The 18,982-nt window shown below is 51.7% G+C and overlaps 1 protein-coding gene across 6 annotated transcripts in view; it reads right to left on the minus strand.

Annotated features, from left to right (window-relative positions):
- Positions 1-18,982, minus strand: part of Nos1 (nitric oxide synthase 1) — a 180,361-nt gene that overhangs the window by 84,777 nt on the left and 76,602 nt on the right. For 5 of the 6 annotated variants that reach the window (XM_039089060.2, XM_039089059.2, XM_063271041.1 and 2 more), the window contains exons 2-3: positions 10,240-11,326; positions 713-839 (exon numbers count right to left, since the gene is read on the minus strand). In XM_039089060.2, coding sequence (XP_038944988.1) covers positions 713-839; positions 10,240-10,949 — 837 coding nt within the window. In that variant the 5' untranslated portion in view covers positions 10,950-11,326. Of the gene's footprint in view, positions 1-712; positions 840-10,239; positions 11,327-18,982 lie in introns of those variants that run through there. The other variant, NM_052799.2, reaches the window with a different exon arrangement.

An 18,982-nucleotide genomic window follows, 5' to 3' on the forward strand; every position in this document is an offset into this window, starting at 1 on the left:
ATGTGGGAGGACCCAGCCCACATCTCTGGGCTGGTGATCCTGGGTTCTATAAGAAAGCAGGCTGAGCAATCCATGGGGAGCAAGCCAGTAAGCAGCACCCCTCCATGGCCTCTGCATCAGCTCCTGCCTCCAGGTTCCTGCCCTGCTTGAGTTCCTGCGCTGACTTCCTTCAGTGATGAACCTGTGATGTGGAAGTGTAAAGTGAAATTAACCCTTTCCTTCCCGAGTAGCTTTTGGTCATGGCGTTTATTACATCAGTAGAAACCCCAACTAAGACAACTCCTTCTAAGTGGTACTTATCTCCTAGATGTATTAATACACTGAAATGCAAAGCCAAGTGCGGACCGACACTTTAGTTTGTACAAAGGTACAAAAGTAATACGAGGACCATTTGTCTGTGTATATGTAAGGCGTTGGAACACACACACACACAAAACAACCAATATTGCTGAGCTCTAGGGTTGCCATGAAGGATGAGAAAAATATTAGCTTGGATATTTAGTGTCTTTAGAATGTGGTAGAAACAGGAAGGTTAAAGTGTGAAGCAACTCCAGGTCCACAAACACTGGTAACCATGACACATTCAGTCAATCCTCGAACATCAGACTCGGTGCCCCTGGGATCTCAGGCTCCGCCCCCCCGGCCCCACCCCCGCCTCTCTCTCCTCCCCTCAAGAAGTGTGGGACCTCAGGGCCCAGCGAGTCTTGCTTACCTGTTCCTTCTCTGAATACGGGTTGTTAAGGACCACAGGAACGTTGTCCTTCCCCCACAGGTCATTGAAGACGCGGTCATTGTCCCCGCCCAGGGGCGGAGCTTTGTGCGATTTGCCATCGAGGTCTCTGGAAGGCAAGGAGGCTGGGTGAGAAAGGGTGAGGGCAGAATTGCCGCCTTGATCTGGGAGTCCTGTGTCTTAACCCCAGCTTACTCGGGTCTCTCTGTGTAGCCCGTGGGCCCACGCATCTTCATCAGGGATAGTCTTCACCATCACCATGATCACCGTCATCATGGCTGCCTTCATAATGACCATCATCATGACCACCATTGCTACCCAAACCATCACCATCATCTTTACCGTCGCCATGATCACCGTCACTATTGCCATCATCAACACCACTATTACAATAACCATCAACATTACGAGTGCCCCAACCATCACAATCATCATTTTCCTTGCCCTCCATGACTGTCAACTACCACCAGCGTCACCACAGTAAGACTCACACAAGAAAGCTGGGGACCAGAGAGGAAGCCATTAGCTCAAGTCACACTCCTCAACTACAGGCTTGTGCCTCACTCCAGAAGCTGATCTCCTGCCCATGAAGCCCCAAGGCCTCCCTGCCCTTTCCTCTGTCCAGCTGTCTGAGTTAGGGTTTTACTGCTGTGAACAGACACCATGACCAAGGCAAGTCTTATAAGGACAACAGTTGAGTGGGGCTGGCTTCCGGGTTCAGAGGTTCAGTCCATCATCATCAAGGCGGGAGCACGGCAGCGTAAGGCCACCAGGAGAAGACTGTCTCTCATGTGGTTTGGAGGAGGGTCTCATTGCTCACCCCCCCAGTAACACACTTCCTCCAACAAGGCCACACCTACTCCAACAAGGTCATAATAACGCCACTCTCTGGGCCAAGCATATTCAAACCACCACACCAGCCCAGGCCGAGGCTCTGTTGGCAAGGCCCTATAGGGTAACCAGCCTTGGAGAAGACTGAACCATACCGGGGTCACCTTTGTCCTTTCCTTCTCTGCTCCCCATGTCTGTTGACCTTGCATCCAGTTGCAGTTATATCTTATGGTCATGCCCGGTCCCCACTTTCAGGCCACTCTGCCACTTTGTGTCCCTCCTGGGTATTGGTCCTAGGTATGGGGGTTGTTCTTGTGTAGCCGTGTGCTACCTTCCCAGCTTTGGGGACTTCCCCCTTTTCTGGTCTTCAGGGGTTGTCATTTGGAGTGAAGCAGAAGTTGAGAACCTGGTTCTGGGTGTATTGCCCTACCGGTTGCTCCAATGGGGCAGCCCGTACCTCCTTGCTGGGCTCCTCCCCATCCCTGTGGCCTATGTCACAGCCACTTCTGTCCTTCTGCGGGTGGGGATTACATCATCCATGGAACATTATGTCTCACCCTCTTTAAAATGTCACCAAACTGTCCCTGGAGTGGTTCTTGATGGCCAGCGTTTCCCAAGTCAACGGATTACCTGCACGGCAATTAACTAGGGAACGGCTCTGTAGAGAGACGCTTCAAATGTCACTGAGCTCCATTTCAGCTCTGTCGTGCCTGAGCTGACAGCATCACGTGATCACAAATGGGGCCTCAGCAGACAGGGGAGGAGGTTAATGCGTTTGGGGACATCGGTAATGTACCCGGTACTTGTACATCGTTACTTCATCGTTCTTCAACAGCCATTCCCAGCTCTTGGTTTCAAGTGAGAGAGCGGAGCCCAGAGAGGCAATGCAAGTTCCCCAGAGGCCTACGGTCTGAAGCTGAGCAGGAGTGCAAAAGTAGATCTGAGTGATGGCTTCTAACTCCCATTCCTCCTGTGATTAAAAATAATGGGGGGAGGAGGGGCAGAAGGACAAGCCAAGATACTTATATCCTCAGCTACAGGTGACAGAGCCAGATCCCAGCGTTTGTGAGGCCCGTCACCCAGGCAACTCTGAGGTGGCTTATCTTGTGACCTTGTAAGAAGGAGCTCGAGGGTTTAACACCTATCTTTTGTGGCTTCTTTCTTCCTTTCTTTGCTTCTTTCCTTCCTCCACCCCACTCCCTTGTCAATGAACACCTTTGTTCAAAGAATGCATTTGGATGGTTCAGCTAACACACGCTGAGTTTTAGAGCCCTGCGTGATCAGCAGGGAGTGGGCATTTTTTAGTATGGAGCCCAGGGTATGTCAGGGCTGAGCTGTCTGATTCCTGGGCACTCAGGAAGAATTCAGGAGTAGACTCCCTTCCTCTGGACCCACAGCCAATGGGAGGAGGCTAGGGAGGACCTGGTGAACCCCAGAGGTTCACCTGCATGGTGGGGGCTCTTAGAGCATCCCACGGCATCTGCTTACAGTGGCATGCATATAGCATGCCGTAGTGGGGACTAGGCAGAGACAGGTTTAATCTTTGGCTTTGCTCATAAGCTAGGCGAGTCTGGATGTGGAACCAGCTCCAGTGTGTCCTTTGTCACTTGAGAGTTAATGACAGTATGGACCCACATGGTACTCAGCTGAGGGCACCTGCTAGTGACTCTACCTTCTTGCTCCTTCGCCACCACACTAGTTAGGAGAAAGGGACGTCTAGTCCTTCAGGGCCTTTGTCACATCCATACCATTTGGTATGGGCCATACGTGGCCACAAGACACTTGAGAAGTACAAGTCTTCTGTAGTTAAGACTCCCACAATTCTCAACTCTGATCTCCACTCTCCCCTCCTCTCTGCTCCCCTTTGTCTGCCCTCAGCTTAGTGAGGGCACCCATTCTTCGAAGTCTGTGGGATGCTCATCTCTGCTGGCCACTATGTGAGGTCCCCTGTGCACCATGCCTGTCACAGCCAGCACAAATAAGGCACTCGCTCTGATGATAATTCCTGAACAACAAAGGGAGCTGCAGCACAGAGAGGTTGGGCCATCTGTCCAAGATCACATAGCCAGAGAGAGAAGCTTGCTAAGGCTTGGTTTTGTTCTTGTCATAGCTGGCCATCCTGGAGAACAGGGCTATTACGTGGGGGAACCCTGGAGGTATATCGAGCTAGACCACGTAGCTAGCTCACTCCATCCGCTGGGCAAATGCAGACATGGTGGTGACTTTTTTATTGTTTTCCCATGAAAGTGCAAACACTGAACCAGGGAGCAGCTATCTCGTGCCTTCCGAGAAGGCTAACTGGATGACTTCATTTTGCCACCATTCCAGCCCAGGATCTGCCTGGCTGCTTTGAGTCACCTCTATGCAGTTGAAACTATCTGGGCCTGGATTGGTGAGGTTTTGAGCCATAGACTTCCCTTCTGTGAAGTCTGCCCCAGGTCTCAAGGGTTGTTGAGCTTTGTGCTGGTCTTCTGTACCCACCCCGTTGTCTGTAACAGCACCACACCTCACGATGACCCGCAGAGCTATCTGTGGACACTGTGCTGAGAAGCTCCCATATCAATCATCGTGTCAGCACCTCTGAACCCTCAGCCTTGGCCAGGTCCTCAGCAGAGGGTACGTGGGAATCAGGTTTCTAGTCTCTCACAGAACAGACAGGTAACCTGGTCTGGCTTCTCGGAAAGCCCGAGGACCTGGCAAGGAGCAGGTGTGTCAGGCCTGCGTGCCAAGGCTCAGGGAAGGTAGAGGCAGTTTCCAGACGACGGGACTGCTACGGAGCAGCTGGCCTTGGCAGAAAATCTGCCCTAGCTTTTCATGGACAAGTTGGCAAAGCTATTCCCATCCTCTTCGCCCCGCGCCAGCAGCTCTTTGTTGCTACTTCCTCCCAGTCTCAGACACTGGGGGGCTGCGCTAATACAAAGGCTTTACATTTATGGAGGTGGGATACAGGATGTCTTGGCTAAGCTTTCCCCTTGGCTTTACTAGGGTGCTGTCATCCTGGTGGGGAGGTGTTAGTGAGAATGAGGAGGTGTTTCTCTTTTGAGATAGAAATCGGCTGCCTTTGAACTCACTGTATAGTCAAGGATGGCCTCGAACGTCTGAGCCTCCCGCTCTTTCCCCTGAGAGACAGGATTATGGTTGTAGGCCATCAACCCTGGTTTGCATGGTGCCAGATTTGAAGCAAGGGCCTTCTGCGTGCTGGGCAAACATTCTCTCCCCTAGCCCTGCTTTTGACCGTTTTGAGACTGCCGTACTGAACAGCCCAGGACCGGCTTTGAACTTGCCGCCCGCCTGCCTCAGCTTACCAGATGTCAAGATCACAGATATGAACCACCAGGGTAGGCTGTAAGGTTTGCTTTGGGGGGACGGGACTCCTAAAAGGAATCTGGAAGCTAGGAAGAGAGACAGGGCGCTGGGGTCTGCCATGATTCTAATTATGATACCCAAAAGCTGGGCAGGGTTTATAAACCCACACCTGCAAAAGGGGGTAAGTAAAGAAATTGGGGGGGAGTGGGCCGAGTTTGCATACTGGGGGACAGGAGAACTTGTATTGCCTGACTCAGCCTCTGTCCTGTCCCACTTGGACATGGAGTGTTAGAGCCAGCCATATTTGCTATTCAGCACAGGTGCCCTCAGTATCCCTGGGTGCTACATCTCTGAAAAAGGGTGGGCTTTGCAAGGTAAAGCAGGAGGCATGAAGTTTGCAAGCACGAGGACCCAAGTTGCTCAGCACATGGTATTCCCATAGAAAGTTCCTCTCACTATTTACTCTTCATCCCTTGGAGCTTTCCTTCATCTCTTTGAACTCCTCACCCCGGTCCCTGCCTCAGGACCTCTGTTCCTGATGTGCCCTCTTATCAGAGTCTTCCCCCGCAGCCCCCAGCTTTCACATGACTGGCACCTCTGTCTTCCCCCACCTAACATCCTCCTCACCCTGAGCTACTTCCCCCCAAATCTCTGGCCTATTTCCTCCCTGGCATGAGTCACCACGAGAGATGACGGCAAGTGTCTATTTGCCTATTCTTCTTGTCTCTGATGTGACCAGGGAGGGGAGAGCTTCCTTGGCGAGGCCCCAGCTCCAAGAGCAGAATCAGGGGCAAGACTACGCTCACTCCAAACTTCACTGGGTGGCAGTGAGAAGCCCGCTGGGGACAGGTCAATGTGGAGGGGAGGTAGACGCATTGAGCTCTTCCATAGCTCATTCAGGATGAAGGGTTTGAGTGTCCAAGTGACGAGACAGAAAGGGGACAAGGCAGGAGACGTGCCCAGGGAAGGACAGATTGGGGAAGACACGCGTGTCTGATGAGGGGGGAAATGGAAGTCACTTTGGGTTGGGGCATGGAAGTTTGTAGAAGAGACTTTACAGTGTCTCTCAGCTGTGTGCAGCGCGTGCCGGCTCAGGCAGCCTGGAGCCAGCCCTGCTGAGGGTCACTCTGTGTGTGTGTGTGTGTGTGTGTGTGTGTGTGTGTGTGTGTGTGTGTACACATGTGCATGCACATGCTCACATGAATATGCACATGTATGTGAAGGTCAGAGGCCAATTTGTTGACACAGGGTCTCTCCCTGTGTTAGAATTCTCCAATTAAGCAGGACCAGCTCATCAGCAAACTGCACAGGGAGCTGGTTAGCTCAATCATCTTAGGACTTGTGCATGCCTGAGATCTCAACCCAGGTCCTCGTTTTCCAGAGCAGTCGCTCCTGCCCCCTCTTTGACACTTTCACGATGTGCAAATGCTAGTTAGTTATGCAGAAACAGGCCCGACAGCTTGTCCCATTACAGGAGGACTGGACCTGTGGGCCTGTCTCTTCCATGGAGACAGACGGAGGATTGGGGAGCTCACTGGACCCACCCGACAGACTTCCATAACTTGTGCAGGCCCCTCCTCATCTTGAAGGATGACAGGTCTTGGTTGTCTTGACCTACATTAATTACTCAGAGCCCAGAGGAACTGCAGGATCTCAGTTTCCCTTTCAGGCTCAGATGAAGTATTCTGATAGCTTTCAGAGGCCAGCAGCCAAACAGGCAAGAGAGTCATCTACGAGGTAGTTAAACACAGCATTGGACCTGAGTCTGGTCTGGCTGCTTGCTAGCTGTGTAACCTGGGATAAATGACAGTCTTCCATTCCTGCGTTTGATATCACGGAAATGGGGCACTTTAAGAGACAAGAGAGAGACTGACTTAAAGATGTTAGCATGGGGCCAGCCTCCCTGGGAGTGGTCAGCAGAGATGGACACACAACACAGTCCTCCAACTCAGGATTGTCACAGAGCCAGGGGGTGGGTAGGTGGGTCTGCAGGCTGCACTTCCCCGACAAGCTGCACTCCAGACACTGACTGAGAGGCCTGTCCATTATGAACAGGGCTGTGTGGCCTTTGCTAAGTGGCTTTACCTCTCTGAGCCTCAGTTTGTTTATTTGGAGAAGTGGGCTGAAGCCATGTGTCCTACTTCCATGGCAGCGTCTACATGACCTCTGAAGAGGCGCCTAGGGACTCACGGAGAGCTTTGCAGAAGGGTATAGAGGGGCAGGTTGATTATCTGATCAGGGCCAGGATGGCCGGCTGTTCCAGATGGATACTGGACCAGGGACCTTGGCCTCCTTAGAAGCCTGCCTCAGGGTAGCAAGCTGAGCAACCTCGATATCCTCTGACACTTTATTTAAAGTGACCGCTCTCAAATGTGGAAGGTACTAGAAGTCTGGGGTTCCTGCCTCTCTCTCACTACTCTTTGGGGCCACCTGGCTTCTGCGGTGTGGGAACGACGGGTCTGTCTCTTAGAGAGACATGTCATATTTGGTCCCCGAAACCCCGTGATGGGTCAGGGAGCTTAGTGTAGTCACAGGAGGAATGAAGGACCACAGAGCTGGGAGAAAAGCAGCATCCTGAACTAGCAACTGGCCGCTGCTCCTGGTGGCCTTAGGAATCACTCGATAGTTGAGCGTTCCCTGGATGTGGGATCTGGGCAGGTCACTCCATTGTCTCCCGAGTGGCTCAGGGTGGCAACCATTCATCCAGCCTCCAAGTTGCTAGTTTCAATCCTTAGTCCCAAGCAGCATCTGGTCAGGGGGGGTGACTGGAAATACAAGACAGTCCTTGCTGCTATGCACAAGGGTCCCCGACGGTCTCAGGGGTGCCAGTGTGAGACTGACCCCAAGGAGAATGTGACTTTGGACTTCAAGTTCCTAATTCAGGACTCTGACTTTGGGGTTTGATTTCAGCCCTCAGAAGGCTGCATGGCAATGGGTGGAGACACCAAGGGCTGTAGCTCTCAGAATTCAGGGGTGCTCCTTGCACTGTGTGGAGGTGGCACCATCTGGGGACAGAAGGACCTAGCATGCCAAGGACAAGCCCCACCTAAGGACAAAGGGTCTTGATAAATCACACGGCAGGCAGAAGGTCCTGGGCCCTGCCTTATGCACACTGATAGCTTTGATCTTCCAGGTGTGAGCCTACACAACTAGGCACATGGAGCAAAGCCAGACCGGCCTGTCGTCTCATCGAGAGCTGCTCATTTCGGAAAACTGTGTCACAGATGGTGACACCATTGTGGCACTTGAGACACCAAGTGGACACAGCTATACCTGTGCTCAAGCTATATATATAGTTTATATCTGGTGGTCCTGTGTGTGTCGTTCAGGGTCTGGGCACACACCTTTGACCTGCTGGCTGAGGTCCCCACGTGCACCGACACTTTTGATTGCTGGCTCTCTCCCCTTAGGGGACTGACACTGTCCCTTATACCATACTTAGGACTGTAAAGTCCGAAACGAGAGAAATATCTAAGAATGTCAAGTAGGGTCAGGCCATATCAACCACATGCTGGCTTCAGGCGAGGGAGGTGGGCAAGGTACCGCATGAGCTAAGGGAGCAGGTGTCCTTAAGAAATGTACCTGTCGGTCCCCAGCTCCGAAAAAAAAAAGAACCAAAAAAAAAAAAAAAAAAAAAAAAAAAAGAAATGTACCTGTCGGGGCTGGGGATTTAGCTCAGTGGTAGAGCGCTTGCCTAGGAAGCACAAGGCCCTGGGTTCGGTCCCCAGCTCCGAAAAAAAAAGAACCAAAAAAAAAAAAAAAAAAAAAAAAAAGAAATGTACCTGTCCTTTAGAACCCATTCCCGTGGGTGGCCTCCCAGGGCTCGAAGCCTTCCTGGGTGGCTTTCTCTTAAACCTCATCTGGGACTTTTGGCCGAGCCATTGCCAAGTCCATGTGCAAGGTACATCTGGGCAGCCAGATGGGGGAGCGTAACCAGTGAGAGATCTTACAGGGAAATTCTCAAGAATCCCCTCAGAATGGGTGTGCAGCAGTGTCCTGTGTTGCCTGTGCCTCCTTGGAGAAAGAAAGGCAGGCGGTTGTTTCTATGGAATGGAGTGTGTGCTGCTTTTACAGTCTCTGTTGCTCCGTAACTACACTAGCACCCCCTCTCTCCTGGAAGGCAGCCACAGTTACTCCTCTACCATTAAGACCACGGCAAGAACCTTATATTCTGTGTGGCAACTTGGTGTTCTTCTGCATCACAGGAGGGACAGGGTCAAATTAGCCACATGGTGGGGAGTACCCAGTACCCTCTGTGGGTCTTCTGGGGTGAACCCACATCCTATAGGGCTGAGGAGTGCAAGTATGCATGAGAGAGGACCTGAGGGGTCCTTGCACCCACAGCCTCAGGCCCAGTTAGCAATCACAATCAGAGGCATGAAACATTGATCCAGTTGTTGTCAACTGCCCTTGGCCAAGGGACTCTCCCATACCCGCAGAGACGCAGTCTCATTTAAAACTCTCTGAACTTCTCTACTGAGGAACAGGATTGGTTGAGTAGGACCAACTTGTGTCATGGGCATGAGGGATGGAGCCCTGGAGCTGAGGAGCACGGCACGGGTACCTCAGATGCACTCGGGGTTCAGATTCTGAGCAGTCCCATCTCCACCTTGGGAGGATGGGGTGGGTTATAGGGTTTGACAGTGGAAGAAGCAGACACACAACTGGGCACACAACCCTCAGTCAGGGCCAGCTGCTCTCTTCTCCCTCAGAAGGAGCTGGCATCACCCGCTGGCATCGCCCACAGTTTGGTCAGATCCTTCCGCCAATGATTCGAAAGGCAGCAGCTCGGGGTAACAGGAGGGGACATTCCCAGTACTTTAGAATCAACCCCCCCAGGGCACGACACTGAAGGCTGTGGTTTATGGGTGTAGCAACTAATTCTGGGTTCCTTTCCCCTTTCCGGAAGCCTCCCTTGTCCTCAACGGACGACAGAGAGGAGAACATGGAACAGGGCTCAGAGCTCAGCTCTTCCCTGCTCTTGGAACACAACATAAGCTACACGCTTAGTGAGCCCCGTGCACATACCTGGATGTCCCTTTAAGGTCATCTCCATCTTCCCGAACCCCCGTCGTGACATATCTTTCCCATATACCACCTTACGGGACTCTGGGAACATACATGGGACAAACACGTGAAGATACAATTCCCTAGACCGTGATTATTAATGACTCTGGGTTGCACAATGTGGGCTGCGTCCTCAAATGGCGCTCCCCTCACCATGCATGACTGGAATTTTAAGGGAGAGAGAAAGGGTAGCCAAGACATGTTGGGTGGGTAGATGGGCAGGCTGGCTTCCGGACTGGCGGTTGGAGCCTCCACATGCACACCTACACACAAGCACATACCACTTGCACACCTGTGGAGCTTACCTGTCCACCTGGATTCCTGTGTCTTTCATCTCTGCTTTGGCTGGTCCCCCTCTGTTGGTGGCTTTGCTCCCACTGTTGAGGATGCTCAGCACAGGTTCTATCTCTTTGAGCAGTTCATCATGTTCCCCGATGTCCTGGAGGTTGGCCTTGGTGCTTTTCATCGTGGGGTCAATGGCCACACCATTAGCTTGGGAGACTGAGCCAGCTCCCTGCCCATGGCCTTGGGCATGCTGAGGGCCATTACCCAGACCTGTGACTCTGTCTACTGCTAATGACTGGTCTTTGCTGGCTGAAGGCTGGTGAGACAGATCGACGGCTTTGGTGGGAGGACCGAGGGGCTGGGTCACCCGGATGGTCTTGGGGGTTCCATCCCCTGTGAAGGTGGTCTCCAGATGTGTAGTGAAGCCCTCAGGGCCCCTCAGAATGAGGACCACGTGGGTCTCAGAGGCAATGCCCCTGAGAACCTCCAGGGCACTGTCATAGCTGAGGTCTACCAAGGGCCGATCGTTGACTGCGAGAATGATGTCTCCAGCTTGGATAAGGCCGCTCTGCTCCGCAGCACCTCCTCGAATCAGGTCTGAGATGATCACGGGAGGCTTGCTGACCCGTTCCTTCACCAGGAAGCCCAGACCTCCCACTTTGCGTTTGAAGAGACGAACAGAAATTACATTGGGTTGGATCTGCTGAACCCCAAACGTGTTCTCTTCCATGGTATCTGTGTCCTTCAGAAGACTAAGCTAAAATGACTCCTGCAGGAACCTGAGCTCCTCGGGGGCAAGAGCTGGCTGCAGAGTTTCTGTCGCCTCTGTCTTTGACGTCAACTTGGCGTCATCTGCTCATTGCCATTCGGCCTTGGGTGGCATGATTTCAACGTGTCCCCGCCCCCTTCCTTACTCTCAAAGGAAGTCAAGGTTGACCAGGCAGACGTCAGGGGCAGCAACGGGATGTATCCCTAAGCAACAGGTCAGGAAGACTGGAGGTTTGCCGTGTCTGATGACTGTGACTCACAAGCATAGGGTCTAGTCTCTGGGCATCTTGGTCACCAGCTTGTCAGACGCAGAGGTGACATAGGGGCTTCTACCTGGAGCTGAGCAGAAGGAAAAAGAGAGTAGCTGAGAGGAGAGAGAGAGAGAGAGAGAGAGAGAGAGAGAGAGAGAGAGAGAGAGAGAGAGAGAGAGAGGGAGGGAGGGAGGGAGGGAGGGAGGGAGGGAGGGAGGAGCGGGCACTGAATACCTCAGAACTAGAATGGAAAGTCCTGAGTCACAGATGCCTGGTCTACTTTTTCAGTTAGCGTTGGTCACCTGGCTTTATCCCTGCCGTCAAAGCTCTCAAAGACCAAAGCATCCTTGGGGATGCCACAGCCAAGACAGCCAGGCAACCCTAGAAACTCAAGGGTAAGGAGCCTCAGCCTCCCACCAAGGGAGCCACTGCTCTGACTGTTACACTGTCCCCGGTGCCCTGGACTTTGCAAACATTTTCCATTCATAGCTCAGAAGCTCCTTCAGAACTCACCTTTGGGCTCCCCACTCTGGAGGCTTCCCATCAACCTCCCCACCGAGAAAAAAAAAACACTACTGGGCAGATATGAATGCTATACTCCACGGTATCATGGATGGGAGAGCCCAACTAACCCCCAAAGCCATTTTCCTCATCATCGCTCATTTCCATTTTAAAAATAGACTTCACCATGTTACGAACGCATTCAACACCAGAGAGATAGGTCCACGCACAGCTCGAATACATTTGTCCCCCACGTAACGCACGAAATGCCCTATCAAAGGAACAGGAGGAAGACAGGCCGTGACCCTCTAGGTTCAACAACGGCACATAGTATGGTTCAATCAATATTCAATAGTGGGGAAGAAAAAAAAAGCAAAGAGAAGACAAACTCGGCAGTTTCTGAATACTTCTCTTCTCAACGGTGACTTCTCCACCTTTGATGTTCACAGAAACCCAGCCCTACACCCGAAGCCCCAACTTGAAAGAGAAGCCCCAACTTGAAAGAGGGCTCAGGGCCTTGTCCGAGGAGTAGATGGGGAGAGATAGGCCAGCCTCGCTTTCAAGTCTGAACTTTGAAAGTTACCTGTTAATTGCTTTCAATGTATATTTTCACAGCTCCAATATTTACTTCTTAAAAACTCCGTCAGTTTTCAGACTATCAGCTGTGCCAGCGAAGGGATTTGGGGTGTGTTTGGGGTGCTGAAAGCCAACATGGGCCAAGCTGTAGAGCGGCAGTAATGGCTTAGATCAGGTAAGTTCAGGGAATTGTGTGTAGGAGAAGCTGTGGGCTGTAACAGGTAGGTGATCCTCAGGGGTGGGACGGTGGGGGGGCATGGGTCGGGGGTATGGGTGGGTGGGGGATGGTGTGGGGTTGTGCGGGTGGGGGATAGACGGATGGAGTGGCTGGGGGGTTGGTAGGGGATGGTGTGGGGCTGTGGAGGTGTAGGGGATGGATGGGTATGGGTGTGGGACTGTGGGGGATAGAGTGACTGGGGGATGGGGGAATGGATGGGGATGGGTGGGGGATGGGCAGGGGGATGAGGGTGGGTGGGGGATGTGTGGGAGATGGGTGGGAGGTCAGCAAGCCCATCTTTTCATCCATTTCTCTCCTCCCCTCCACAGCCCCGGTTCTCCCTGTATCCCTAGACGACTCCCTACAGCATCCCCACCTTGCCTTCACACAAGGAGGGACACCCATGGGCCCTCATGACTAACAAGCTGAAGCGCCTTGCTCTTCCCTTTCTGCCACTTTCCAGGGCCACCCCAAGGGCTGAGTCAGCTGACAGAAGTGCCCACCGCCTCTGAGAACAGGAGTTGACTGCAAAATCCCCACCTGCCTTTCAAAGGAGGTCCCCCCTCCACCCCCCGCCCCAGGATCCCTTGAAGGAGGCTGGTTAGTGTTTTTGCAGCCTGCATTACGTAACCCCACCAGCCGCTCTGTGTGGGTTGGGGAGTAACGAATCCCTGGCCCAGCCTTGGCTGCCTCCTCCATCTGGTGCTTCTCCATGTGTGTGTGTGTTTCTGTGTATTCAAGCGTCGCCCTCACGCTGTGTCATTTCTCTGCTGTGTGTGGCCCGTGTGCCCGCAGCCTGAGTATCTTTTCTTGCTGCCCGGGCTCCTGTTTGCAGGGAAAAGCACCCAGGATCACCAAGCCTTTCCTCGTCTAGGAGGATGGCTTCACTCTCTTGCTTCTTAGATTTCCATAAGCTCCTGGTGTTCCGGGGACCAAGCCGTAGCCATAGGTGGAGACAGCTGGGGTTCTAGAGCTCTCTCCAGGATCTCCATTTACTTCTGGGTTCCATCTTTTAGTGGAAGAAGGGTCTGGAAGGGGAGGCAGGGACTGGGAGGTTATGTGTTACAAATGCTGGCTTAGGCCAGACCTTAATAAAGGAGAGTGCATAGACTTGACCTGTGGTGTGCCCAACAACCAGAAACAAAGTGTGTCACAGTACTGTCCAACTACAGCCATAGCTAGGCCTCTGTCTCTGCTGTCTTCTAGGAACGAGTGGGACTCTTGGTGCTTGAGAAACAAGGACCTATCCTCTTCTTCCTCCCTCCCTGCCTCCCTCCCTCCCTTCCTTCCTCCCTCCCTCCCTTCCTTCATGTGGTTGGTACTGGGAACGGAACACAGGTGACATCCCCAACCTTTTGAATTTTTATTTTGAGACAGGGGGGTCTGGTAAAGTTGCCCAGGTTTAACTCTCTCAGGTTTAACTCTCTCAGGTTTAACTCTCTCAGCAGTTCAGGGGGACTTTGAACTTGCTCTCCTCCCACCTCAGCCTCCTGAGTAGCTCTGATTTACGGCCTGAGCTGCCCCTCCCAGCATCTGTTGTAGCCATAACCCCATAGTATTCAACTTTCCTTTTCCATCTAAAAAAGCCACTGTATCTTCCATCACGATTTCTTCTTATCCTGACAAAGGTCAGCTGTCCCTCCTTTGTAGGTAGATGTTCATAGGGACATGTATTTGTCTCACTTTGCAAACATCCAGTTCCCTGGGCCTCGGAGAAACTAGCTAAAGTGATTCCTGGCTCCGTCTGTGTTTCGAAGCTGGCTCCTTACCCCCGCCCCAGCCTCAGTTTCCTTATCTGTAAAATGGCTTCCTAGTAGCAGCCACCACACTGATTAACCTGGAGAATTCAACAGCACAGAAAACACTGGGACAGTGATACCTCAGAGAGGCCTGGCACTTAGAAAAACTGGCCTCTAGTTGTTATTATGTAACGTGATGATTTGGGCCCCCTGGGTTTTAATCGGTATGTGTTGGTTTGATTATTTTTGCTCTATCAGTGTCTTTTTTGTGTCCATCTCTAAAGGGACCCTCCCCTGCAGATGTGAGGACTCTGGTTATTGTGGGAACACCGTCTTCAGGGAGATAGAAACCAGGCTGAATGGCCTGTCTGGTTGTCTCTACACTCTGGAGCTGAGATTCTCAACAAACCATGTGAGCACGTGTGTACACACACACACACACACACACACACACACACACACACACACAGTACATACCATAGAAACCACACTTGGACGTGAGTCTCTGTTGAACACTTTGCTTGCTCTCCGTGTATTTCTTTCCTTTACTTGCTGTGAGGAAGAAAGTGGCTGACTGTCGGAGGGGACTGCCCGAGAGAAGCAGCCAAAGCAGGGTGTGTTGGACACCACCTCCTTGTTGCATGACCTTGGGCGGGCAGCTCTACACCCTGGGCCGAATTTCCACAATGGGAAGAATGGGGAGAGTGGGAGTTCTTGGCTAGGAAGGGTGTCACACTCTCCATGTGGAATTTGATCCCTGTGGCTGCCAGAGGAATAAAGACTCACGCTCATGAGGGGCTCAGATGTGAATGTTTATGTTATTTTTCTGATTTTGGTGGCGGTGGTGTTTTGTGCTTTGTAGTTTGGAAGGCTAAACTTTACTTTCTGTTCAGCTAAGTTATCAATATTTTCTTACAGGGATGAGCGAGAAGGGAGACTCCGGGTATGTTTAATAGTCAGGGTTAGACCTATTCTAATGCCCATCTCAGGCATAATGACACCCCATCTCTCCTCCACTGTGGCCTCCCATGTTAGCCCAGTGCTGCTCTAGGTCATGCCCAGGGGCACACGTAAGCTGCTCTGGAGCATCGTTTGTCCTGGTTTGTTGGGATTTTCCATTTCTAGACTGGAATGAAGAACTAGTGAGAGCCCCTAGTGTAGTTCATTCATTGAAACACAGGGAGCAGAGCCTGGAGAATTGGGTTGGGGGACACATTCAGGGTTGTGGACTCAGATTGAAATGCAAGATCTGAAGTCCCTAGGAAGAAGAGGGGAGTGAGGAGAGAGAGAGAGAAAGAGGGGGAGGGGGAGGGGGAGGAAGAGGGGGAGAGAGATCGAGAGATCGAGAGATCGAGAGAGATCTACGGAACGTTGAGAACACAAAGGGTTGGAATGTTGCTGATCAGAGTCAAATTGTCTCTTCAGCTGCCCATGCCCCACCCCCGTGTTGGACCCAGTGTCCTTGTGACTATCAAAACTTTTAAAAGTGTTCTTAGCTAGCTACCGGCTCCATCGATGACACCTGTGGCAGAGTTTCCCCACCTTTCTGTGACCACCCACCTGTGCCCCCACTAAAGAGTCCAGTGGAGAGTTTCAGACGCTTCTGTTCTGTAGCTAATCTCATGTAGCTACTTCTCATGGCAGAATGTGGAAGATGAGGAACCTGAATCTCTCTATTCCCAAACCCTGGTCACTCACATTTTGCTCCAAAATAAACCTCTCTCTTACTCTCTTTCGGGTGAGGTTTGTGGTTTTGCATTTACCAGCCACATTAGATGGTGGTGAGCCACATGGCCCCAGATGGCAGCAGCTAGCTCTATGTCGGCTTCCTTCACTGCAGTTACGAGGTTCTGGAAGAGGCCAAGTGCATCATGGGCTTCAAGGACTTGCATGAGGAAAATATTGCAAGACATGTTGCCTTTTCCTCTGAATTAGGTTTTTACTATGTTAGCTCAGGCTGGCCTTGAACTCATGCCCCCCTTGATGATAGCTAACCAAGGGGCAGGATTACCGCATTAATAAATTTATAACATTGTTTCCATCTAGAAAGGATACTGTTATGGATATATTAAGCTAAGTCGAATTATGAAAATGGCTTTTCTTTGTTAGCCGCCTGCCTGCCTGTCTATCTTTTTTTTTTTTTTTTTTTGGTTCTTTTTTTCGGAGCTGGGGACCGAACCCAGGGCCTTGCGCTTCCTAGGTAAGCACTCTACCACTGAGCTAAATCCCCAGCCCCCTGTCTATCTTAATATATATTTTTGTGGTGCCGAGGATGGGACCTAGAACCACACGCGCATGCCAGGCAGGTGCCGACCCACTGAACTGAGACTCTTTTCTCTCATTACTGTGATTACCAAAGCTGACTAGTTTACCACGGCTCCTAAGGCATTGCCCCCTGACAATGTGGGTCTAAACTGTGCTAGGCCTGTGAGATGGCTCAGCAGGTAAAAGTACTTGTCACCAAGCAACGACCTGAGTTTAATCCCCACGATAAGCCTGATGACCCCAGTTCAATCCCTAAGACTCACAGTGGGGGGCGGGAGGAAAGATTGACGCCTACAAGTTGACCTCTGACCTTTATATGTGGCTGTTGTAAGCATGCCCATTTGATGAGTCCATAAATGCTTGTTAGGTCCCTGGAGTCTCCCCTCCCTTTTGCCTTCTGAGAATCCACTGGAGACTTAGCTGGGCACAGGCATGGATGGATGGAGGAGAGGGAGGTCAGTGTGTCACACGGGTGAGGTTAGAACGGGTGTGTCCTGGACTATAAAAGTCTAGCACCTGGAAACCTGCCTCTGGGCATCGGAGGAATCCTCATCCATCTATATAGAACGGGTATGTTTCAGAGAACAAGATTGATATCAACAGATCAGAAAGGAGCCCCCATGTATACACAATCAGGTGTGAAAAACGCACGCATGGTGAGTTCTGCACACACAGATACAGTGATCACTCTGGAAGGGGCAGATGCCCAATGCAGATCTTTCCAGGCTCTGCAATTTGGAGGTTGGCGGGCACACCCTCATCACCAAACACCATCCTCATCGTGGGACGCCATGTCACTGAGGTTCTGACCACAGAGGCACTATGTTATAGATGAATGGTATTAAAGAAAACAAAACCTAGCCCTTGAGCTTGCATCTGTTTTTGCACTTTGCACGGCCACAAGGTTGCTCTCCGCTCTCCGTGCCACACAGCCTTGTGGCCGTCTCCCTCCAATCCTACTTAAAAACAGATTTCAAGTTCCCAAGTCTTAAAAAAAGCACAAGAAGACACAGCCACCACCGCCCGCCCCATACAAACAAAAGGCAAAAAGCGGTGCCCCCTTTAAACAATACCCCAAGTGAGCAACTTCCGTAGTCTCTTGAGTCACTAATTTGCAGCCTCTAAGGATCCAAGTTGAAGGGATCTCTTCCCACGCCAGCAAGCCAGAGACCCGGGCCTGCCACGCCCCTGCAAGTCAGCAGGGTGTGCTGGCACCCTGTGCCTTGGGGATCCCAGAGCCTTTGGGTCCTATAGTGAATCCCCAGGCAACCATGGAACACCCCACCCCACCCCCCACCCCCGACTAGGCAGCTGCAGCCTGCTGAGGAGGACTTGGACTTTCTCAGACTGAATCCACAGCTGGGAAGGAAGCGTTTCAGCTCTGTGTCAGGACAAAGGAAGATTGTAGAAGCCTGACCCCGATGGCCAAGGGATCCTGGGGATGGGTCCCCTCTTACATTGTTGCTTGGTACAGACTTGACAATATCGGCCCTCCATTTACATCATACATGCCTACTTTGGCATGGCTAATGGGAATTTGAATGTTCTCCTTCAGATAAACCACATAGGATGTAAACCATATAGGATGTCAATAAACAAGCACACAGGTAGACGTGCACACAGGAAGACACACGCACACACATACACATACACACACACACGGAAATACATATGTGCATGGATACACACATGCATACATGCACATACATATGTTCATACAGGCATACACATACATACACACATATGCCTAAGGACCCACCGATAAGCCAAGGGAAAGCAAACATGCCCTGTGGTGCTGCGTCATGCTGGGCCGGTGTTAAGCTGGGGTGGGGCTGATCTGTAAGGCTCTATCAGGTCAGCCCTCAGGAGTACTAGCAAGCTGTTCAACATCGAATAGTCCTCCAGGATCCAGTCTGTTTACCCACAGATCAGCGCAGCTCCCTGACCTCAGCAGAGATAGTTTCTGAGCGTCACCAGAGTGCACAGCCACCAGTGGAATATCCAGGTCACTCCCCACACCCGTCCAGGCTCTGGGAGCATCACAGAAGACAGTGTAGAAGGAGTGAAAGAACCAGGGGATGGGGAAGACTGGAGTGAACTGTCTCCTGTACAGGATAGGGCTGCTGCACCCAGGAACTCATACCAGCTGCGGCTACCTGTACAAGATCAAGCCAGTTAGCCGTCCAGCTCGTACTGACAATCAATGGCTTCTGGGTGAAGAAGAGTCAGTTTTCTTTAAGGGCGTGGCTCTAGATAGGTTGACCATGCTCCCGGGAATGGCCCAACATCCAGGAGTATGTGGGTCCCACAAGTTGTGGTCTATAGGTTATTAAAAGACAGAGGCGGGGAAGATAGGAGGTTGGTGTTGGGGGTTGAATCTGGGAGGAGTTAGGACGTATCTGATCAAAATACATTGTATAAAGTTCTCAAAGAACAAAAATGTTTT

Source organism: Rattus norvegicus, chromosome 12 (assembly GCF_036323735.1).
Source record: "Rattus norvegicus strain BN/NHsdMcwi chromosome 12, GRCr8, whole genome shotgun sequence".
In the NCBI taxonomy this organism is placed as follows: domain Eukaryota; kingdom Metazoa; phylum Chordata; class Mammalia; order Rodentia; family Muridae; genus Rattus; species Rattus norvegicus.